This window comes from Vidua macroura, chromosome 8 (assembly GCF_024509145.1).
Source record: "Vidua macroura isolate BioBank_ID:100142 chromosome 8, ASM2450914v1, whole genome shotgun sequence".
Classification (NCBI taxonomy): Eukaryota; Metazoa; Chordata; class Aves; order Passeriformes; family Viduidae; genus Vidua; species Vidua macroura.
In genome coordinates, this window is record NC_071578.1 from 15,591,545 (window position 1) to 15,615,790 (window position 24,246).

At 37.4% G+C, this 24,246-nt stretch overlaps 1 protein-coding gene across 1 annotated transcript; it reads left to right on the forward strand.

Moving 5' to 3' along the window:
- The first annotated feature begins 505 nt into the window (after positions 1-505).
- Positions 506-22,283, forward strand: LOC128811079 (uncharacterized). The gene is made up of 12 exons (XM_053984381.1): positions 506-566; positions 1,399-1,475; positions 7,220-7,295; positions 10,671-10,802; positions 11,656-11,779; positions 14,161-14,221; positions 14,324-14,370; positions 14,812-14,887; positions 15,750-15,851; positions 16,402-17,313; positions 18,114-18,224; positions 19,358-22,283. Exons 2-12 carry the CDS (start codon positions 1,447-1,449, stop codon positions 19,668-19,670), a joined length of 1,983 nt encoding a protein of 660 aa, XP_053840356.1. The 5' UTR covers positions 506-566; positions 1,399-1,446; the 3' UTR covers positions 19,671-22,283.
- The last annotated feature ends 1,963 nt before the right edge of the window (positions 22,284-24,246 follow it).

Here is a 24,246-nt window from a genome sequence, read left to right on the forward strand (position 1 = left end):
CTTGCTCCATGAGCCGTGTTAAAGGATACCGTATCAAGCAGAAATAAAAACGTATTAACAAACAAATTCTGACGACCAACATAACAACAGCTATTTCACTGTAAATCATGGTTTAACTTTTCAGAACGTGCTTCTAGTACTGACAACCATCCCGGCCGCCTCCCACTGACACCAACGCAGAGCGGTGTGCAGGAGTACACGGCAGTAATAAATTTCAAGAACTTTTAAAACCAAAATAAATTGGCTAAAGCGAGACAGGTGATTAGCTGGTTTCTAAACCGACATCACTCGAACATCCTTGACTGCTGGTCTATTTCGAACCACGCAGCCGGAGATGAAGCCCGTACCACCATTCCCGAGGCTGCGGCGCTCCCGGGCCCGGCCCGGCCCTGCCCGGCCCCGCGCACGCGCGGAGCCGCCGCCGCCCCTCGCCCCATTGGCCGCGCTCCCCGCGCCCCGCGCCCCTCCCCGCCCCGCCGCGGCCGCGCAGGCGCAGTCGCGGCCCTTTCGGGAAGGTTCTGTGTCGCACCAGCCTTTCCTTCCTCCGCCAGGGAAATCCTGTCCGGGTACGGGCCGCCCGCAGCCCCGCTCCTCTCCGCCCCGCCCCGCCGCCGCACGGGCTCTTCCCTGTCACCGTCTGCAGCCCGCGCCCTTCCCCTCACAGCCCGCCCGCCTCCCTCCACAGCCGCCTGCCCGCCCCCCGTAGCAGGGCCGCGACCTTCCCCCGCCCCGGTCTCTTGTTTGTCCCTGCCCCGAGCTCAGCCGCTGTCGAGCCGTGGGCCGGCCCCGCATCAGGTCCTGCCCCGGGGACGTGCGGCTGTGAGGGGCAGCCCCATCAGCCTCATCCGTGGAGCGGGGCCATGGGGGCCGCTCCCCTCGCCCCCCCCAGCCCGGCCCCCCAAGGTTGGCGGGCGCCCGGCGTCCGGCGGGATCGGAACCGTCTAGGTTAGGGGGGAGCAGGCGATGGTTCTTCCATTGCTGAGGTGCCGGCCTCGCCTCTTGCAGCTGCTTGGAGGTTCTCGTTGAGACGGGTTCTAACTGGGAGCGCAAGGGTGGAATAGACGGCTCCGAGCAGCAGGAGTGGGACAGAAGGGACTGCCAGGAAGATCTTCGTGCCTGCAGCGCTGCTGCCAGAGTTACAGAGAAACCTGCCGCCTCTCCTCTCTCTTTCTTGTGATCACCTGGAGAGGAGAGGTGAGTTGTCTTTCTCTCTTGTCGTGCTGTAGCAGTGGAGAAATAGGATAGCTTGCAGAGGTGCAGAACTTGTTCAGGACGGCTTCAAGCCCCAGCTGGCTGCTTGGTTTGTTTTATTTGAGACGCAGCCCTATGCAAAGGCCCACTGATGGAGAAAGAGATTAGCACCGTGTTAACCGCGCGGTTCTCTCTCCTTTGCTGCAGTGCCCACTTTCACCGCTGCCTCCTGCTCTGCCTGCTCCTGTTTTCAGCATGGTAAAGAAGAATACTATCCCTGATGGGTAAGTATCCCTCACACTAAGCAAGAGGCAGGAGCGGGCATCCCACAGAGAGGGGCACTGACTGCCCCAGGCGCTTTCTTGCCTCAAGCATCTTCACCACCTACAGACAGGTTAAGGTAGGTATCTTCTCCAAGACAGGAACAGCCCAGCCATTCATTCCCCAGGTGAGTATAATGCTCCAACCTGTCTGTGAACAATTCTCCTTCATTGGCCACACACGGTTCCTTCTTCCTAATCTTATGACCCCCAAGTGTATGTGTACAGGGGAAATGGGAGAGTAATCCATGCTTTTGACTAGGAATGGCAGAAGAGTTAAGATGGGAGCAAGTGGTTGCATGCACAAGATCAAAGAATGTTTTTGTGAATTCAGATCCCAAAACATCCCGTGGCTTTGTTTCTAACAAGAGGACAACAGTGATGTTGTATCAGCAAAAATAATCCCAAATTATTCCAAATGCTCTATACAGGCCTTGTGATGACTTGATTGGGAGTGCATATGTGGACCACAGAATGATGTCATTTAAAACAGATACAGTTCTATTCTTCAGCTCTAATAAAGCACAACAAAAGAAGTTCAAGTTAAGAGTTTTAACCCATGTGTTCTTGATTACATCAATACAAACTTTTTGGATAGGAGGGTATGCCGAGATATAAAGGCACTCTCTAATGGGGCAACAACTTGCCCCGTTTATACATTACTTGAGGAGAGAATTACATTATGGTGGTTTCAGGGGAGTGTTAAGTAGATTTATTAAGAGCATTCTTAGGAGGAGCAATAAGATACAAAAAACATGCGCTCCTGTAATATTTGTTGGTCCAAAACCCAGTAAATAGAAACAAAAGATGAACAGAATTTTAAAAATAAAGAAGCTGAAGTGTTTTCCATGGCTGAAACTCAGGGATTAAAATTAGAATAAACTTTTAAAAAAAGCTGTTTGAACATGTCTTTCTCTGAAAATTTCTATGAAAGTTTAGTTACCTGTTGGATAAAAGTGAGCTAAAGTAGGTTAGTTTTTTAAGCAGTGATTCAGAAATTGGAAAGCAATTAATTGTCCTTGTTTTCTTCATCCTTGGAAATTGCTACTAAAACTTTGAGAATAATTTCTCCATTCTTATCCTCCCCCCTCATTTGAACTAGAGAAGGTTTCAGGTTACACAGATTTCTTAAGTATGGAAGAATCAGTGGACTGTACTTTTGACTTGTACAATTGGAAAATAATACCTTTCAGGGAGAGAAACAGCTACTGTCAAGTATTTGATTATCAAGTTAGTATTACCTTCTGACCAAGTCCCTGATACTGAAGTGCTTTCAACTTCTCCACATAGTTTTTATACTGCTAAGAAATAAAGCTAGACATCTTTAACAGGGGTTAAACAGTAAAGAAGTTGAAGGGGGTTGCCAGGGGTAACGGGTTTGGCAGTAAAGAAGTTGAAGGCTTTGCCAGCCCCTCAGTCTCCTGCAGCAGGGTATGGATGTCACCCTTGTTCTAGCACAGCATGTTGTTCTTCACTGTCAGTTCAGTAAGCCAGGAAGACATAGAAGTGAACCCTGGAAGGGACTTAAGGAAACGAATTTGAGTCTAGATGATCCTGCATATGCAATTTACTGGTCCCACAAATAGGTGTTGGCAGAAGTGAGATTGTGGTACCCTGGAGCATTAGGACAAGTGCAGACTGTGGGAGCACAACCTCAATCTCTGTGCTGTAATAGCAATACTCTAACTCTTTTGGTTTAATGGTACTGCAAGAGATAAGGAAAATGATACTACATACTTATGTCTTTTATCTTCCTGTTAGTGCCTCAATTGTTAACACTTCTAATCCAAATTTCATGATGCTAATTCAAGCAATACAATAAATTGGGGGTTTCAGTTAAGGTAATAAGTAGGAATAGTGCAACTCAACAAGAAATGGTGAACCTTTTTTTAGGACAAGGGGTAATGACTTTAAAGTTGAAGAGGTCTACATCAGATGTAAGGAAGAAATTTTTCACTATAAGGATGGTGATGCACAGGAATGGGTCTGTGTGCCCTTCCTTGTAAGTGTTTTCACTAAAACACTAGAAGTGTTTTCAAGGCTGATTGGATGGGTCTTTGAGCAACGTGGTCTAGTGGAAGATGTCCCTTCCTGTTACAGGAGAGTTGGAAGTAGATGATGTTTAAGGCTTACTCTATCTAACCCAAACCATTCTATGATAAAGAAAATTATTTTTCTTTTTTACCAGTAATGTCTTGGAGCAGAGCTATGGTGTAGTGTCCATTGCAGTCTCAAACCTACAAAACAGTGCTGGTGAAGTAATTTTGCAGCAAAATGAGACACCAGTGTAAAAGGGGGGTTCAAGTGACCCCTTGCACTGCAGTTTCCACATGGAGTCGAGTTCTGGTTCTTCAGTGTCTGAAATGGTTTCAGTAGTTATACACTATGATGTTTTAGTGGAGAATCAGACAGTCCAAGCTGTGTAACAAGTAATAAAATACTATGATGTTTTTACAAATTTATATGCATCTGTGCTTCAGCATCCAAAATCCTGCTGTGTGTATAATTACATGAACTCCAGTTGAGTTCTGAAGAGCATCTGCAGAAATGTCACCTTCTGGCAAGTTTCCCTTGAATATAAAAAATACGGAGTGGGGTTTTTTTGTTGGAAGGGCAAAGCTGAATTATCTTTGCCTATGCACTATAAACATGCTTCTTTAACTGAATTTTTCCTGTCCAAACTTAAAGCATCAGCATTTTCATTTAGACAGGAATATTAAATACTGTGGCATAATGGATTGTGCATGTTCAACAGTGAGTGGGAGAGAAGGATGATATTCTACTTGTAAAAGTGTTTCCTACCATCAGTTTTGAATCTGGTGTCTATAGAGGTATGGAAGTCACTTGGACAATCTGGCTGCATTTATATCATGCAGTATCAGTAGCCAAAAAAAAAAAAGGAAAAGAAGTTCCAAGTAGTATTTTTTAAATGGTCTTGCTAGAGGTGACAGTAATTGTTAATGCAAATCTTACTATGAATCAGTTCTAAACCAGAAAATTTTACTGGAAATTAAAGCTTCCATATGACCTTAACAATGTTAATGTTAAAATAAATTATGAAAAAAACCACCCATTTGTTCCACAGCTGACTCTATTAATAAAACCAAAGCAGATAAAATGTGCAGCTGAATGTAATCCAGAATCAGTTTCTTCATGTCCAGCCTGGTTTTCACTCAAGCTTCTGTAGCTCTTAGTCACTGGTACAGGGATGATGATGGTGCCAAGTCTTGTGATAAGACCTCTGACTTCTGCCTTTCTTCCTTGCACTCACGTTCAAGCAGGATAAAAATCACGTGTCACAAGTCTCATTTGTACTTGCTAAAATGCTTAGTTAAGTCTTTGCTCCTCTAATTCCTGTTTATGTGACCACCTGCAGCTCATCTTTGATCATTCTGCCTTTATCTATACTTATTCTGTAGTTTGACTTTCTTTAGTCCAGGCCACTTTTAATTCCCAGCCATGTTCCTTTGTTGAGAACAGAACAAATGTAAATTTATTTCCTTAGCTAGTCTTTGGTTAATTTCAATCTGCTGGTATTATTTTTAGTTCTGCAGCAGTGTGCTGAAATTTCCTTTTAAAATACCATTTTAAAGATAACATGGAACACATACCCTTTATATTTTTGATGAAAAGTGCCTTCTGCTGATTTTCTACCATAGAGCTGTCAGCAGCTTTTGAATTTCTTGCTGATTGTGCAGATTTTCTGGGAGGATTTAAATGGCTTTAAATACAAGAGAATAAAACCCCAAGTTTATTAAGGTCTGACAACAAATTGGATAATCCTGGGGTATTGTTCTGTAAATCCCCTAATATGAAAAAAAGTTCAGAATTTTTACAAAGCCTTTTTTACATTGTGAATTAAAGAAAATTTTAAAGCCCTTTTTTGATACTTCCTTTTTGATTTCTAAATGCTCCTATCTATAATAATTATGGTTTTTGTTCCACTTATAGATTTCCAAGAGAAAGCAGGTTAAAACAGCACTGAATTTCTGATCTGAATTGTATAATGTACAATTTACATCTCTTAAATAGGAGTAAATGGAACATAGTCTCAGATTTTTGTTTTCATACTTCACAGCAAGCATAAAGCTACCAGACTGCTGAGTTTACAAACTTGAAAATTCACTTAAGAAGACTTATCCTGCAAAAAAAATTAGAATTTAGTCGAAGGTTTTATTTGAAACAGCTTTTGATTATCTTATCTCTAGCTTGCCCTTACACTTTCTCTCCTTGTATGTCTTGAACAGACCAGCTGTTTGCAATAGCCTTCCTAATGATGAGTTGCTATTAATCCGTTGTTTCTGCAGTTGTTGTCCATTAAACTAAGCACCTGTATGTCTGCACTGTGAGCCTTGATCTGTTCTTTGCCTCATGATGAAGATTACAGAGAGAAGTTAGTGCTAAAGACACAGCTGTAGAGATTCTCCTGTGACTGGTTAATACCAAATACACTTCGGTCACCCTGCTTTGTGTTCCCTTTGTTACTTCCAAGCATCTCTGAATGGTGACGTTGTTGTTTATATACTATGACAAATATAATTATAGATATTTAATTGATACTTTTTCCAGCCAACTTCCAGTTTTTTTAATGGTCTGATATGGGAATTGTGAACAAAGCAAAGTACTCAGTGGTTAGACTATTTTAAAATTAAATATTTGGTTTATTTCATTAAATGGTGTAGTTTTATGAACATTAGAAAGGAATCTAGAAGCTGTTGGATGCTTCCTTCAAAGGGAGAGGTTAATTTAAGTATTAATTCAGAAAATTGCAAGGGAATGGACACCAGTGTTAAAGAATCTAGTGGAAATGTTTTGTGTTTTAATAGTTGAGGTATTAGCCAAAAATGCAAAAACCTGTGTAGATTTTAAGTCATCCAGCTGCACCTTGTTAGGTTATAGAGATAATTTGCACTTGCAGAAGAAAAAGAAATAATAGTTCTAAGTTTAGTAAGTTACCTCTTTGAAGGTAAAATTGATCTGCTGATTAACTTGATTTCCTCTTCAGATAATGCTTTTTGTCCTTTTTTAGAAATTGAAATCTCTGAAATATTATATTCTGAGAGCTTTTTCAGCACAATGTAGAACTTGTGCATACCAGGTCTGTGGTTTTGGAATTACAGGTGTTTTGAGTGTTGTAACAAATCTTATTGGTGATTTGTGGTAGGTTTTGGTGTGATAGAATATCCTCTGTATTTTTCGAAATGGTGAGAGAAAGTTGAATGAAGAGTGTTTCTTTGAAAAAGAAGCATATTACAAAGGAAACATTTTTGGAAAATACAGATGATTTGTATTGTTAATGAAAGTAAACTTTGCATTTCGTTGTCAATTAAATGATTGATGTGTGCCTGTGGCAACTTTTTTAAGGTGTTTGATTCAGTCAGGTGGAAAAATGTCCATCAACTACAACAATACATTTTTACCTGTTGAACCTTGCACATCTGATTTGCTTTATATTAGTGCTACTTGTTTGTAAATATTATCCTGCCATTTTGAGGAGAGGAATTTCTTGGAAGTTGAAGAAGAAGGAAAAAGACTCTTTTCAAGTGTCCTGGTGATACTTTGAAACTGCTTCATGGAATAATTGCAAATTTGGGGACCTAATTATACTTTATGATAACAGCAATTTTTATGTGCTTTGTGCTGCAGGTGTGTTCTGTTGAATCATGCAACTTGAAAAAATATAAAAATTAATATTTCTTTCCTTGCAGATGGCGGAGTTTGACACCTGTTGGACAGCCCATACCAGGAACGAGATTTATTGCATTCAAAGTACCTTTAAAAGGGGTATGTATAAAAGTAACTGCAAATTGGCTGTATTAGATAAACTGCAGAAGTAATAAAGAATAGCATGACTATACATGCAAATTTCAAGAAAGTTTTTTAAAAAGTAATTTATTCGTATTTGAGCCTTTCAACCATCTGGCTTTTTAAAATAACATTCTATATTATTTCTTATTTTTCTTTATTTCTGATGTTACTCTTTTTATTTATCTTTTAAAAATAATCCAGCTTTTAAATCAATCAGCATACTTCATTTGATCACTATTAAGTGGCCTAAATTCATAATCTTATTTAATATCTTTTCATGGCTGTTTCAGGAAAATCATATGGAAGAGCTTATGATATGAATAACAGTCTAGGCAATGTAAGCCAAAGTATAATTTTATGGAAATTAAGCACTCATTGAAGGATACCAGCCACTGCAGAACTTGTAAAATTATAGATCCATAGTGGCAATTTCATAAGTGAAAAGCTTCAGTGATCTGGTGGAATGTATTATAGCTAAAAAAGACGTCTTCATAGATTTCTATTTTACTAATTAATTAATTTTAAAAGTACTTTTATTAGTATTTCCTTTAGAGTCTTGCTAACATGAAGTGCCATCCTAAGCTATTAAAAATGCTGAGTTAAATCTTTAAGTTCTTTGTTTCGAAAATATGTGGAGGTTGTCATGTTGAGGCTGTTCAATTCTTTAGTGCCTAGGTGTTTTTGGAGGCATAGGGCAAATTAGTGTTAATTTATACAGAAGGGCAAATAGGACAAGTGCTGCATAAATTGACTTCTACAGGTCCTTGCTTTAGATACAGAGAAAATAAAAGTTTCTAAGCACTTATAAAGAAACTACAGTGGTCTGACATAACCATAGCAGTTAAAGGGAAATGTTCTGTCTAAGCTTTTATCTTTAGATTGCTCTCTAGTATTCATACACAAAAATTTTGATTCTTTGGGTATATTACTACCCATTATGTTTTCATCACCATTCAGTTCAGTTTTATTAGGAATGGTCAAAGTGAAAAGCAGGATTTGCTTCCTGCAGCTGTTTTTACAGCTTTAGGATGATGGTTTGGTTCCTTGGACACCAAGGATGTCATACTTAGCATGTTCTCCAAGATGTGGATGGATTGTACAGCAGTCATGTGATTTTCCACCAAGACTGCCAGTCAACAAATCAAGCTGTGAATATAAAATCCAGTAAGTTATAATTGGCTTCTTTGCTTTTGTCACAAGGACCACTCCACATCAGCATGTTACTCATTTCCTGTCCCACTGATCTCACTGGGCCATAGATCTCTGTTCTGGGAAACTGTCTTGGCCAGACATAAAGTCTGGTACCCAAGGATGCAAAATCTGTAACATTTCTGTCCCTTCAGTTTGTTCAGTCTCAACTATGCAAGACAGAGAAATGACAAGTCTGCCAGAGACTGTGTGCTTGAAGGTCATGGAGTTTGTGGCAGAATACACATAAAATTTGTAACTGGCTAGCCTGTGAGGTCTTTGCAGAGGTGGTCAGTAAATCTGTCTGAAAATGCTGAAGACCCAATTGGTTATAGTTTGTCAAAGTCCTATTATTTATAAAATTGGTGGAACAGACCTCTTAAATATGCAGCAGATTGCTTCTTTGCTGTGCATTAGGAACTTGATTGGTGATTTCTCCTAAAGGGAGACAACATAGTTTCAGTATTTGAAGATACAGGGTTGTTGTCCTAAAAGATGTGCTGTTAGTAAAGATCATGTGTTTACTTGGAAGGATTTTCTGTCTTTCCTTTCACATCACCATTATAATGCTAACAGTAACATTGTAGTGTAGTAAGAATTGGGCAAGTTCTTTCCCATTGCCATTAGGAGGATTTTTAGAATTGGTTCAGATTTCTCGCGTCCTCAAAGCCCTATTAAACACCTAAACTACTGAATACTCAGCAGGAGTTTTTCAGAAAATTCCAGCAAGCCTTTCAAAACATAGTGTTTCATAACACATACCTTCTCAACACGTCTACTCAATCAGTATGTTTGGAGATACCTTATTTTTGTAAATTACATTCCTCCTCAGTTTGTGTCGTGTCGTATAGTAAAATTTCTTTAATATTCTGCCATAGACCTTGTGCAGATTCACCTTTGTCACCTCAAAGTTGTTAAGTTCAGTTCCAGATTGTACTAAGAGTCACTGCTGAGTAGCAGTGACATAACAGACTCATGTTCATTTTGTTGAAATTTCTACAACATCCTCTTTTTTCAGCAATGCACTGGTGTCTGAAATGCATAGGACTGAATATTGCATCCTTTCTATCCTCCTCCTTTCAGCTCAAGCTTCCTAATCACATACCAGCTTTGATACGACTGCCCTGCTGTTTATTCTTTATTTCAGTTTCCTGTCTCTGTTTCCAGACTCAAGACAAGTGCTTGCTAGCATTTTACATTAGAATCTGTACAGTCAAAACAAGGAATGGTTAGTTACCCTGTAGCATCTGTGGTTCTAAGAAGTATGTGGTCTGTGGCTGCCTTCCTTTCCAATAGTTCTGAGTCCAGTCTGCTTGAATTTCTTCTTGACAAAAGAACTGACAGGTGGTTGAGGCTGCTGCATCTTTTGCCACTGTCTTTATTGGTTCTGGCTGAGCCTGTGTCAAAAGGCTCTCACTATGGACAAGTGCACTGTTCAGAGAAAATCCAGTCTTGAGTATATGATACATTTTCATACCTAAAGTGAAGAACACATTTCAAAAACCACAGCTACAATAGGGTGAGTAAACATTTTTCTCACTGTTTGTCAAATGAAATGAATTATTCATTATCCACCAACACACAGCTTTCTTAGTCACGATATTTAGTCTTATTTAATATTCCCCAGTGCTAAATGATATGCAAGTACACTCTGTCAAGAGATAAAGGAGGGATAAAAATGTCTGTACAACATTTGTGGGAAGAAGGTTAAACCTTTAGAAATGAAGTCTTGTATCACAATTCCTTATGTTTTATGTGAAATACACTTCAAGTTTTGAGTTACTGTGCAGGACAAAATTTGTTTGGGGGAAGTAGATTGTAGTGTTTGCTTTTTAGTGTGTTTAGTTACATAAAAATCAATATATACATGCTGAATTTTTCAGAATTTTTGTGTCTATCAAGTTAGAGCTAATTTTAATGTTTGTTAACACTGTACAAGCAGAAATGCTCACATTGTATTGCATTTTCATCTAAATAGGAATACATAAATTTGTGCTTTCTTTTTGGTTCCTCTTACCTATATAATATATGGATGTGGTTCTGATAATTAAACACTCTCTTTAATATTGATTTTTCCTAGTACTAATTAAAACAGCTCAATATTACAAATGTCTTATTATTAGAATGTAAAAATAAAATATTTATTTTCCATTTTCTTTGTAGGCAATTAACCAGAGGCTTACCCCAACCCAGAAATTTACACCAAAAGACTTAATTGCTGCAATGAAAGCCCTAAATGTGGAGCTTGGATTAATTATCGATTTAACATACACCACACGATACTATGAAGTTAAGGTAAAACAAGCATGATCAAAATGTACAAATAGTTACTGCAACTTTTGTTTTAAAGTGATTACACATTTTCTTACCTTGAATTGGAATAGACAAGCTATCTAGACTACTTTTATGTCTCCAATAGGAAATAAATGTTTTATCACAGAGGAAACAGCTCATTCTCCCAGCTGGTTGCATTTATGGCTTATTAGTATTATGGTTACTCAGTAGTGGATGAAGACTTGAGTGCCAGGCACTGCACAAAAAGTGCAGAAGACGTATATCCTGTGTCCTGAAGATATTCTCATTTATTCCTAAGTGATTCTTTTTACTGATCCTCAGTGGAATCCACTTAAGAAGGTGTACGTTTTTAAACTACTTTATCAATTAAAAATTTTTCCCTGGATGGTTCAAACAACTGTGATTAATCAGCCTCCTGTTGAAAAGGAGAATAAATGACAGTTATATCAGAATGCAAATCTTTGTATGCACCTGGGCTCTAGGCATTGAGGGAGTGAATTTGTGAGTATGTACATGATTGTGGGTAGGAGGGACAAATACTACTACTCATTGTAAAATGGGTTAGAATGGAATGACAAGAAACTGCTCCCTTAGTTAATGTGCAGCCTTTTTAGCAGGGATTAATAAATCTTATGTGGGAACTGTTCCAAGTCTGAGACAGTCTTTATTGTAGAAATGTTACTGGTAGTTTCTGAGAGTGTATCTCTATACAGTTGTGTCAAGCTTGTTTTCAGTTTCTGTTCAGGATTTGAACAACTTGGTTACATTGTCATTATGTTAGATACTGCTTAAGGTTTCCCATTGTTGCAAGACTTCAGTATTTTTTACCATTGCTGTTTTCTTTCTTCGTTAGGATTTACCTAAAAGTGTGCAGTATAAGAAACTTTATACTGTTGGACTGGAAGTCCCTGATAATGCTACTATCCTACAGTTCAAAAAGTGGGTCAGAAAATTCCTTTGGGAAAATGCAGGAAATGGTAAATATCAGCATCCTATGCTGTAAAAAAAAAACAAAAACCTCACCAAAATTTTATTTCAGTAGTAACTGTGTCATTTACTAATTTCAATATTCAATAACATTTATGACACCAGGGATTCTCTCGGGCTTTCTGCAGCACTTTCCACTTTATTATCATAATAAGATCCATTATGCAAACCACTACATATCTTTTTTTTCAATCAAAACATGTTGTTTTCAAAAATGACCAGTAACTTAAATGCCCTTCCTAATAGTGTTACATTTGTGTTACGTGTCAAAGTAACTGCAGCAAGGCCTTCTGTGTGACCCAAATTGTTTACCATCAGCTGAGTGTTGCAGCTGCCAGCCCTTGATGGATGTTTTAAATAGCACTGGGTCTCTGATGGCACTGGGCACTGATATGTGTGAGTAGCTTCAGTCCATTTAGTCTGATGTAGTGTTCTTTTGACTTAGGAGTCCATTATTGCCCTCAGATCTGAACAGTTCTTGAAAATCTGATTACAGACCCAGTGTCAGTGTTTCCACAGTGTGGCTGTGCTGCTATTTCAGTGTCTGTGCAACAGGACACTTCTTGCTGAGATTGGATAAGGTGCTTTTTGTGAAAATAATTCAGTGTGTATTTTGCCACAGTGTGTTTGTGGCTTTAAACTTCCCACTTCTTTTGGTAGTGATTCTTTATAGGCAGATTTTACCCATTTGTTTATCCAGTAATGGTGGACCATTCTTTCAGGCCTTTCTGTGATAATTGCTGTGGTTCCTTTGGCATTCTCTTTGAGAAAGTAGATATATTAACTGCCCAAGCGCATACAGTTTTTACTGCAAAGCATAACCAGGGTCTTCCTGTTGGTGATCAGCTTTTGTGAAAAAGTTCTGACCTAAGTTTCAGATCTGAGAGCCTGAATTAGAACTAGTGGGATGATGAAAAAGTATAAGAAAAAGCCTTTGTCAGGAAGTTAGAAACTTGCTCAGGAAGTTAGTTTGTAGTTCTTCCTTTGCTCTCCTTTGGCTTAAGGAAATTACCTGGTGATTATTAAGTTTTCTTTTGGTTTGGATCTAGTACTTTTTTGTGTGACAAAGAATGGTGTGTATCTGAATCTGATCTTGAGAGAATCTATTCTTGATTTGTTACTGCATGTGGACTTGCAGTCACAGCTTGTAAGGGCATTTTGGCAACTTGAGAGACCTGAGAGAACTTTCCTCCGTGTAATTTGGCCTCTGTTTTAGATAATCCATAAAATATCTCAGAATTCTTTCTACAAATACTGTTTAAGAAGGTGGGTCTTTTTTAGTGTTTGAGTTCTTAGGACATCAACTTGTAATGAAATTCTGTAGCAATTTGACTGTCACGATCTGTGGCAAACACTTATATTTTGTCTCAGTTATATTTTATGTCATTTAAAAGTTTTATCAGTGTCCTGTTTCAAAGACCATCTGTCAGTACAGCCTCTGCCAAAACTTTGTTCTTCTGATGATCATCATTTTTCTTCAAAAATCTAGCTTAAAACTTAATCAGTTATACATTTATTCTTATACCAGTGTTGCCCTTTAAGTATTGTTGTTCTCTGTCCCCACTATTACATTCAGTATCTCAGATTTGATTTTACAGGCTAAGACAAGCTTCCTTCTTTTATGGCCAACACAGTGTATATATATTTCTGTGTATATATATATTTATATATATATATATTTCTGTATATATATATATAGACTATATATATATTGAACTTGTTTGTTTTTCATTACATTTCAATATGGATATAAATAGTCTGGATGGGGTTTTACCAGTGCTTTGCATGACTGTATTAGGGTTTCCATGTTTCTATTGGAAGTCTCTTATTTGAAACACCCTAGCAATAGTACCTTATTCTGCTTTTTAGCCTTTGGCCGATTATTGTAATCTTTTTTTAAAAGATTTCTGTTTAGATTACTGGTCCTTTTTTCCTCCATGTATTATACTCTTAAGCATTTCATACTTTCAGGTGCATTATGTGTAAGTTAAGTTCCTCAGTTCTACATTTGCTTGTTGAGATTTGCTTTCAAACCCATATTTCATTTCTTTTTCTGTTACTGCAGTGGCTGAGGTTAGGTGCTTTACCTGCCATCACTCTTTAATTTCTTCTACATTCTGCAGAGTCAATCTCAGCCATCACAGGTTTGGAAGTAGTGAGCTAACAGCTGCTAGAGATCCAGCATGGAGAGGACATGTGTCTTGTCTGGATGTGTCTCTTGTTTTACAGGCATGACAGTAGAATTTGTAAATAGAAAGCATTAATTATCATTACTTTGCTAGAAAAGCAGAGATTTTTTTTTTTATTATTGTGCTGGCTTTCTATTAATTTCACTTTCTGGACTATTAAAGACTCTTTCCTTTTTTGATAGAGAAACTCATTGGCGTGCACTGTACTAATGGAATTAATAGAACTGGCTATCTTATATGTAGGTAAGGCTGTATGAAAGCAGAAATTATTCTTCACAAAAAATAGCATCTTTATATTACTCTCTATTCCCTTTGGGACAATAACATAGTCATATTTTTCTTCAGGTATCTTATAGATGTTGAAGGCTGGGATCCAGAGGCAGCAATTCAGGGTAGGTATATATTTTGAACTGAGGCACATGTCAGGTTGTACTTCACAATTACTAAAAACTCACAAATACAACAATTCTATTTTAGTATCTTTTCAGTAATTTCATGTGCTGGCTTATATAGAAGATTTTATAGCTGACTGTTGATTCTATTCCAGGCAGGACTTGAGCAATAGCAAACTGACAGCATAGGAGGAGTATGTTTTAGCTGCTTATTTTTTTTAGTTTTACTTGAAAGAGTTTTTCACTCATAGTTTGCTACCACTACTAGTTTCAGGAGTCTTTTTAAAAAATGCTGCAATGATGCCAGCTTGCTGAAATATTTAATGCCAAGTTAGAATTGTTTCAAATTTAGCATCTCATGGGGAACAGAAACTTGCCTTTCATATTTTTGTGGCTCAGTTTGACCACATTCATTAGACTGTATTTTTTTCTTTTCTTTAGCTTTTGGCGATGCCAGAGGTCACCGCATGGATGGCCTTGTGTATCTCAGAGATCTCAGGACACAGCCGATGCGAAGGTAAACAAAAGCTTTTAGTTGTATGCTTAAGATCTTCCAGTATGTCTCCTGGCATTTTTTAAAAGTTCATTTCCAGTCCTAAGCCAAAATTAATTCCCTCTTAAACCTCTAATATGAAACTACACATAGATGTAAAACGTATGTGTAGTTATTTGTGTATTCTCAGATGAATAACATGAAGTGCACTGTACTTAGTTAATCTTTTCAATGTATATGGTTCAAAAGATCGTTTTTAATCTGACAGCTACTACTGAACATTGTTGGGCTTTTATCATTCTGTGAGAAGTGTATTGAGTCTGTATTCTCTCAGAAACTGAAAGGAGCCACTGCAAAGATGTCTTCATAAGCTCTGTGGTCTGTCTGCCGTTGTTGGCACTGTAGAACAAGATATTAAAAAAAGAGTAGAACCGTTTTAAGAATAAAACGGAAGTGGAACAATGTTCTTGTCCCCTCTGTTCATAGTAGTTGTATTTCTGATGTTTAAAAAGTTTATGCTTATCATCTTCTCCTAAGAACAGCCAACCTTTACGTCTTCCTAAGGTATTTGTGCCAATGATGCCTTGTAGCAGTAAATGGATTTTAAAATTAATACCGGAGTGATTTGTTTCTTTTTAGATTAATTGAAGGTCCTTTGTTTTGCTCTTATTGTTCTTTCATAGTCTGTGCAGGATTAAGTTGGAGTCATGTCAGATTTTTTTAAAATAAATTTACAAGATTAGCATTTTCTGAGTTGTCTGTAAGTTTTACTTAACATAAAATTTCTGTCATTCAGAAGTGAAGAATTTTATGAGAGTGGGTTTTTTTGTCAGTAGTATGCTTTAAAAAAGGAAGCTTATGTGAGATTTTTTTTTCCCTCTCTTAGTAACCTTGGAATGGATGTATGGGATGCAGATGAAGATATTATCCCACCACCACATGCAATGGAAGGATCTGTAGAGCGGTTCCCAAATGAAGATTTTCAGGGGTAATAGGCTGAAAAATGAATTCAAAACAAAAAAAAAACAACCAACCAAAAAAAAACCAAACAAAAAAAGCACAAGGGAAAAGAATTGTTTCTTATTGAAAATACCATAGATACTCAAAAGAGATTTTATTAATATAGCCTACTCATGTAAAATGTATTTACAGAATTTGACAAAACAACAACAAGATACGGGTAAGAAAGGGATTGTATGCTATTAGAAGTCTGTAAGTAGTTAGTTCACTTAGGAAAATTCAGTTTTACTTTGCCTGTCCTTCTTCATTGTTCTGCAATTATCTGCAGTTATTTTTAATTAATTTTGAATCACTGGTTTTGCCTGTTTAACAAGTATTGTAGAATTACAATTGAAGGTTTGTCACAGCTTCTGCTTTAACACTGAAGGTTTTATTATGTTACATACAGTTTGGATTATTAATAATTTTGATACCTTCATATTTGCAATGTCTTTCATGTAAATTCTTGGTTAAAAAGGAATTGTCTTTATGAATGACTTGAAGCACTTTTAAGTATGATACTCAATACTTCTCAACAGGTCTGGGAAAAGGTTAAGAATTTATGATGACCACTCTCAAAATGATTTGCAAGGACAGATGCAGTTGCGAGATTTTGACTTCATTAATAAGGGGCCTGGACAAAGACGAAAATCATTTCATGACCATCAAAATCAGGATGAATTAAGAGCATCAGTGCAGATGAGAAATTGGGACTACAACAGGGGACCAGAACAAAGAGCCTTTACTGATCACCAGTTTTATGATGATTATCAAGAAGACACACAGCTGAACGACCTAGAGTTCAGTAGCAAGAGACATGGACAGAGTTTGAGACCTTTTCATGGACACCAGTTTCATGATGATTTGCAAGCAGACAGACAGTCTTTTGACTTCAACAGAGGACGGGAACAGAGGCAGAGATCCTTTCCTGACCATGCATCTCCTAATGATTTGCAGGAAGACAGGCAGTCAAAGGATTTTGATTTCGGTGGAAGGGGCCATGACCAGAGGCGAAAACTGTTCTATGACCACCAATCTCATGATGAATTTCAGACTCAAATGCATTTTAAAGAATTGGAATCTGCCAGTAGAGGTCCTGGCCAAAGACTAAGATCCTTCCATGACTATGAGTCACATGATGGCTTGCAGACACAGGTGCAATTAGGAGATTTTGAATTTGTTAAGAGGGGTCGTGGGCAGAGGTTGAGACCTTATAATGATCACCAGCCTCGCAGTGACTTAAAAACAGAGATGCAACTGAAAGATTATAATCATAAAAGTCCTGGACAAAGGTGCAGACCTTTTCATGATGCTCAGCCTTATGATGGTTTACAGGAACAGACTCAATCAAAAGATTTTGATTATGGTAATAAAGGGCATGGACAAAGGCCGAGACCTTTTCGTGATCATCCAGGTCACAATGACTTGGCACGTGAATGGTGTTCAGACAGGTAAAGCATCCTTGAGCTGTAAGATCAGAATTAGAGAATAAAAGTGTAAACCTCAGCAGTTTTAACTTAAAATTTAAGTTAAATATTTTTTAAAATAAACTTTTAAATCAGTCATCCTTTTACTATATAAATGATTAGTTCATTAACTTTTCTTGTTTTGACATACAGAAGGGTTTGATATAAGCTGGAATGTTGCAACTTCAAAAGCCAATGTTTCCTTAATTAGAAGGTTGTGCTTCTTTAAAATTTGTGTTTTCTTTGCCTTTTAGTCAGCTTGAAACAAAATTCCTGTCCCACTTTGTTTTGTACAGAAACTTATGCTTAAAAAGAAGTATAAAAAGAAGTCCTCTGGACAAAAGAGGATATGAAATTTTATTTATGCCCTCAGCCAAACACAGATAAACAGGAGCGCTACAAGGAAGTTTGATTTGTCTTTGTTTATTCCATGAGTTAATAATTTGTTAGAAATCTGCTTCAGAACTTGCATTATATTCTCGCAAATACATACATAATTTACTAATAAACCTATTGGGTTCTGACATATTTCAAAATACTTTTAATATTGCAGAATGTATTTCAGATTTATTGGACTAGTTAAGTTTGATTTAATTTGTTCCATTGTACAAATAAAACAGAGGATGTTTATTACAGTGAAGTGTATGATTTTGAGGTATTAAATTAATACAGTTATTTTAATTTTTATTAAAATAAGTATTTTATTTCATTTGATGTGTATTTTTTCCCAAATCTTACAACTGTTGGCAGTCTTCGTAACTTTAAATTCTTTTGGTTATTTGCAGAAGTCAGTCCTTTCCTTCCCATGAAAATGTACCAGAACCTCATTTCTCCTCATCTCCTTCACTTCACAGAGATTACGGGTCTGATAATGATGACTTTAACAAAAATTACAGGTAAGTACCAGATATCATACATTGTTTTCTTACTTACCTTTGTGGTATTACTCCCTCTGTTTCCCAGCTAAGAAATACAAATTAATTGCACAGTGTAAAAATCTGTCTTAATATTTTTGCTTAAATGCAGTTTAACCCATTGCATGTGAGCACTGAGCAAATAATGTGACCAATTTATGGTCCATTGATACTGAGTTTTGAGTGTTACCATTGTGTGAATCCCTGACATAATCATTGACATGAGAAGCACAGTCCAAGCTAATGAACTGCATAAATGAAGCATCAGTAAGCAAAAAAGCAAAGCACAGGTGCCATATTTAACTCCTAAGCACTGTGTACATCGAGCTATGGAGTTTTACGGTGCGGGATGGGCGGACACTGAACTGGGTTGCCCAGAGCCACTGTCCCACATCCTTTAAGAATGGACATAGCCCCTGTACAAACTCATCTAATGAGATTTAGTTTGAGTGACCCTAGCTACTTCTAGAGATCCTTTCTAGCATCTGTGGTTCAGTAAGGGAGAAGATTTTTAAATTGTAAAGATTGTTTTGAATTGGCTTTATACACCACTTACTTTACCAAGTAAGGAAGGTATTTGAGAGTAAAGAGAATTGAAATGTGTATATATATGTGTATATATACACACACACATGTGTATATGTATATATAGCATCTGCATTTTTAGATTGTTCCATATGTATTTTATAGGAGAGTGAGTCTTCTCTTGCAGAAGATATTTTCCAAAGTATATTACTGCCTGTTGAGACTAAGTACTAGAGAGCTATTGTTACATATTGCACACAGAAATGAAAACATGGACTTAGGAAAAAAATGTCCCACAGGTAAAGATATCCTCAGTAAACAGGTAATTTTAATTGTAAATAGCACTTGTAACAAAACTTCGTTTAGTAGAATTGTAAAGAGCTGTAATTTTAATCACTAGAATTGGAAAATTAATACAAACAAATTTGCAATATCCATAGAGAAGATTTCAATTTCAGGGGGTAAAAACAAGAATGAGGGTTTGAATTGTTCTTTCAGTGTTAGACACAGTTAATTTTTAGTGGTGGCCATGAACAATAAATCAACTGGCTTATTTCTAAGAATTTCACTGTTCATATTTGTTCTTGCAGTAATCGACCACATTGTCCTGAAGACAATAGGAGAGTGCATCCCTCAGAGGAATTTAACAGAGGAAAAAACAGATTTGCACCATACTCTTCACGAACAATGCACCCATCTTCATCCATACACCAAGAAGATAGTTCAACAGACTATGAAAGAAAGCCTTTTCCGGGTGAAACTACCAGAAGCATGGAACAAAGTAAAAGATTACCAGTTGTAACAATTGATTACAATTATGGTCTGCCACTAGACTGTGGATCTGTAGAGGATGAGAGATCCCATTATGATTTACCACCAAGAGACCACTACAACTGGAACTGAATAAAAAGGACAATGTTTGCTCAGCTTAGAATTGCTTTTACCCATTTCATTTTGTATGTGGACCAATTTTTTTTAAAGCAAATTAGTTAAATGAAAATGTCAGTAATGTCAGTAGTAAAGAACAGGTCTCCATTGTAAGATTAGCTTCTACTGATACTTGGTTCTTTAAATTTATTAGGCTGTATTTGTTAAGTGTTGTTGGAGACAATGTCTCTGTACACATGGAATTAAAACAGTCCTTCCTTTTAGTAAAATTGCAGCCCTGAAACAAACAACCCTTTAAAACAAACAACTTTCTGAGTGATTGTGTTTGTTTTTTGTTTCATAGTTCTTTAAAATATATGTGATTTCCAGATGCATAATAAATCTTATCAGGTAATGCATAATAAATGCATAATAAAACACTATCAGGTAGACTAGCACTGAAATTATAGGGCAAATACTTAGAAATGAATGAAGCCATGTTATGTCCAATTCATCCTTTAATTTGAATACAGAACTTTGAACTACTGCTAAAAGTCATTGCAGCACCACAATTTACTTCCATATTATCTGTACCATCCAATGAACTGACCTAGTTGCATTCTTTTTCATAGCAGAATTTTTCCCAGATTGCTAAGAACATGTAAACAAGTGGAATTTGAATATTCTAAATGTCAGACTTGCTTTTCAGTAATTGGAATAGCTCATCCTGATTGTGTATTTTTTTTTCCTGATCCCTTAGGTTATCTATGTTCAGAATAGTCCACTGCAGGTAAATTTCACCAGTTTCTCAGCAACAGATCCTAAGGAAGGTTGGCCATGTGTGTCACCTTCACCGTCTCGACTGGCCAAGGGCACTGGTGCCTATGTACTTACACCTCCTTGTTTGTCAGTCACATCTGTCCTACTCCTCAGTTCTATTGTTCACTAGTTTCTTACAGCAGAGCAATGTAATCAGAACAGAAAACGTACTTCTTCAGCTGAGCTCCTTTTAAGGGTCATGTATTGAACAGTCTCCTGAACTGCCTGTGGTTCTCACAAAGGTAGTGCAACAAACAGTAACTGAATTTTTGCCAGCAGCTGCACGGTAGCACCAACAGCTCCTACTATGGATAAGGAAATCATTCCACAGGATGGAAAAAAGTATTACTATAATACTTAGGTAAATTTAAATACCTACATTTTTCATTATTATTACATTTTAATGAAGTAATGCTGAAAAGGCATCACAACAAATAAGGATAAAGGGAGATTATTATATTAAAATAAACAATTCAGTGCAAGCTACTTAAGCTTGTTAAGACACTGCCTTAAAAGCAAAGCTTTAAAGCATTAAGCAAGAGGGTGTAGGTATACATTAGAAAACTGGGGAAAAAAACATTTGTACCAAAACCCAGAAAGGTTTCTTTTGGCTTTTAGTGGCAGCATAAAACCCAGATTTCTGAATTCGTGGTTCTGTACTAATAAGAACTAGATTGGAGTATCTTGTAACTCCTGTTGTTTTGTATCACATGCAAACAATTCTCCTAGTCAAAGGACTCCGTGGATATAAATTCATACTGCAAATGCTTCATTGCCTGTGCAACTGGTAGAACAACTTTGCCTTTGTTCATTGTACAAAGTAAATAGTTTTCTCATTTTCACAGCAGCTTTGTATTTCCCATTAAATTGTATTTGCCATCAAATCTGATGGTGAGCTTCATTCATGTGGTCTCAGGAATGAAGCCTGTCTATATAAACTGGTTGTGGAACTTAACACTAAATGTTACGAAAAGGCATTTGTTCCTTTGCTTGCCTTTTATTTTGTAAATTGAGCTGTAAGATGAGAATCTTTTATCTAGACTTCTTTATTTGGAAGTAAGAAAGATCTGCAACATGGGCTTCTATAGTGCTAGATCCTGTTAAAAAATCAACAAAAACCACCCTTCCTGGCATTTTCCAGCAGGGACCCAAGAATTACAGATTGATATTACTTTATATAAAGCATAAAGTGAATAAAGAGCAGCAAACATTTGCCCTTTGTATTTTTGTTTTGGGGTTTGTTATTTAGGATTGCAGTGACCCTAGAGTCAATCCTTTGCTACTTCAGACTGGAGAGCTGAAAAGCTGATGCACTGGAAAGCTCAGTGAAGAAGAAACATGGCATGAGAAGTTAGGATCAGCAGCAGCTCTTACCAGCCCTTGTCAGTTCCTGCAGGACCCTATGAGGGTTCAGGTGCAAAAATCCAGGTGGTGCAATTCTGTTATCTAACAAAAGAAACTTTCCTACCTGTGTTGAATGTCTCTCTTCAGGGAATATTGTTAAACATGATGCTTCCACAAATGGTTTTGAAAGGACTGTATGGAAATAGACATAATTTTATTTATTTATTTATTTATAATTTAGGATAAAGCTTTCCACCTTATTGTTCCTAATGAAATTATGCAGAACTAAGCACATAATACATTATGAACTCCAGCTGACATTTATCTCAAATTCCACAGTTGGTTCATCACTGTGTATTCACATCTGTACTATTTAATTGCTAATTAAATTCACATGGTAGAGAATGAAATGAGATGTTTCTTGTTTTTTTAAGGGAATATTGTATTACAGCAGCACTTATAAATAAAACACAATACTTTTATTTATTTCACAGTTGTACAAAAAGGTTATAAAATTTTGCTGGTCTCTTTTATGTATGTTCTCAGCAAACATAGAACTAGCTGTTGTTGAATCAAAGAGCATAAAAAGCCAGATACTGTTGGTTTCCACTGCCCTGAGTGTGAGATTCTGAAGAAAAACACAAGAATATAGAAAATCCAGACTGAGCACAAAATTATTTAATGAAGTTATAACAGTTCCAATATATATAACTGTTGAACTCAACTCTCAGAAAACTTCTTTTCTCTTGCTGTCCTGAAGCCATATTCATTGGATTTTTATCAGATGGTGAAGTCTTCATGCCAGCTTGCTTGGAGCTATGATCATCTTGAGTTAGGAAATATTCAGGTGATTCCTGGAAAATCCTGAAAGTTCACATGAGCTCTGTGCAGAAGGCTGATTCCCAAGAACGGCTTGGGAAAAAGAGAGGTGAGCTCCAACAGAAAACCAGAAGACAAGGATACAAGTAAATTTATATGTAGAAATCTACAATGTACAGCATTCAGTTTTCTGAGTGAAGAACAAGGTTACCTATAAAAGGGCTAGAAAGGTTTGCATGTGATTGTTTTTTCTCTCAGCTGAGGCAAAAGGTAAATGACCTACAAGGAGCCACAAGTGTAATTCGGATCCTTCCCTGTTTATTGCATCTGCAGGAACTGCTAGCAAGCTGCAGGGTTTCTCTTTGTGTGTGCAAAAATGATCAGTGATGTTACCCTTCAAATTTGGGGTGCACTACTACAACCAGTGTGCCAGGACCAGCAGTTCAATGACATAAGCAGCATCTTCTCAAAGAAGATCAATTCTTTCTTAAAATGTCTTAGGTTAAGCATCCAGAAATGCAGGCACCCAAAGGTCTTTTGTGGCCTAAGAACCTGCTAAGTGCTGAGAAAAGAAGGAAGGTATCCCCCATCTGGGGTTTAGCAAGAGGGTATGAATCCTTGGCCGCTGTGAAGAGCAGTTTATTTAAATGTGTGTGCAAACAAAAAGCAATAGCTTCCATGCTGTCACCAACCACTAGAGCTTGTTTCCTCTCCAGGCTGACTGTTCCTTGCTCCAGGTGTCAGCAGACTGTGCTTTACTGGTTCCAGTGGACAGCAATTACCAAACCAGCAGCTCCCTTTCTTCCTCTCGTGGGGAGCCAGAAAAACAGATGACAAAAACAAACCAGGTGAGAAAGCAACTTGATTCTTTGTCCTTCTGAGATGAGAAGCCAATGCAGAGGTTGCAGGGAAAGGACAGGAAAAGAAATGTTTTAAAAAATAAAAATGAAGGATGGAAAATGAAAATGCAAGTATCAGGGTGGGAGAGTCACCAGTGTGAGGGAAGAAACATGCAAAAGGTGCATGTGTAAACAGCTGGTGAAAGATTACTGGGTATAAAAAGAGGACACATGCTGGAGGAGGAGTTCCTGGCAACTTCTTATCTGGGTCTTCTAAGTTGTGCATGTGTGAGCTGATGTAAATAACAGTTATCAAAAAAAATACAGGAGCACTCAGATCTCTAATCCTACAGTAAAGTCATGTGGGATCTTAAAACTAATTAATGCTTCTCTCTAAGCTTTAAATTTAGTCTATGTGTAGTATAATATCCTGTTGATATTCCCTGTAGAATCCAATGAGAATTTCAGGCAATCAAGTAAGAAACTACTCCACAAACCTATTCCACATTGAAAACGAGCTCAGTTTTTACTGGGTATCAGGAATCCTATCATTTGAGGAATCTGTGAATAAAATTCAATTTGTCTATTACAGGTACATACCTGTCTTATCTCACACTTTCAAGACAGCATAAAAACACACTATAATGTTGGTATTACTGTACCCATCACACAAAACTTATAAATTAGTTAAAGTGTAACAAACAAATCTGAAGTAACTCTCTAAGAAGTACAACAAGCAGGTCAATACAAGACATACTGAAATCAGGAGACATTTATTGCTTTATGAGGAA

Bases quoted from the DNA above. Each gene is read 5' to 3' on its own strand.
- LOC128811079 (XM_053984381.1), top strand. From the start codon at position 1,447: ATGGTAAAGAAGAATACTATCCCTGATGG. The intron at 7,296-10,670 runs GTATGTATAAAA...TTTTCTTTGTAG, and splicing joins TCAAAGTACCTTTAAAAGGG to GCAATTAACCAGAGGCTTAC. The intron at 10,803-11,655 runs GTAAAACAAGCA...TTTCTTCGTTAG, and splicing joins CACGATACTATGAAGTTAAG to GATTTACCTAAAAGTGTGCA.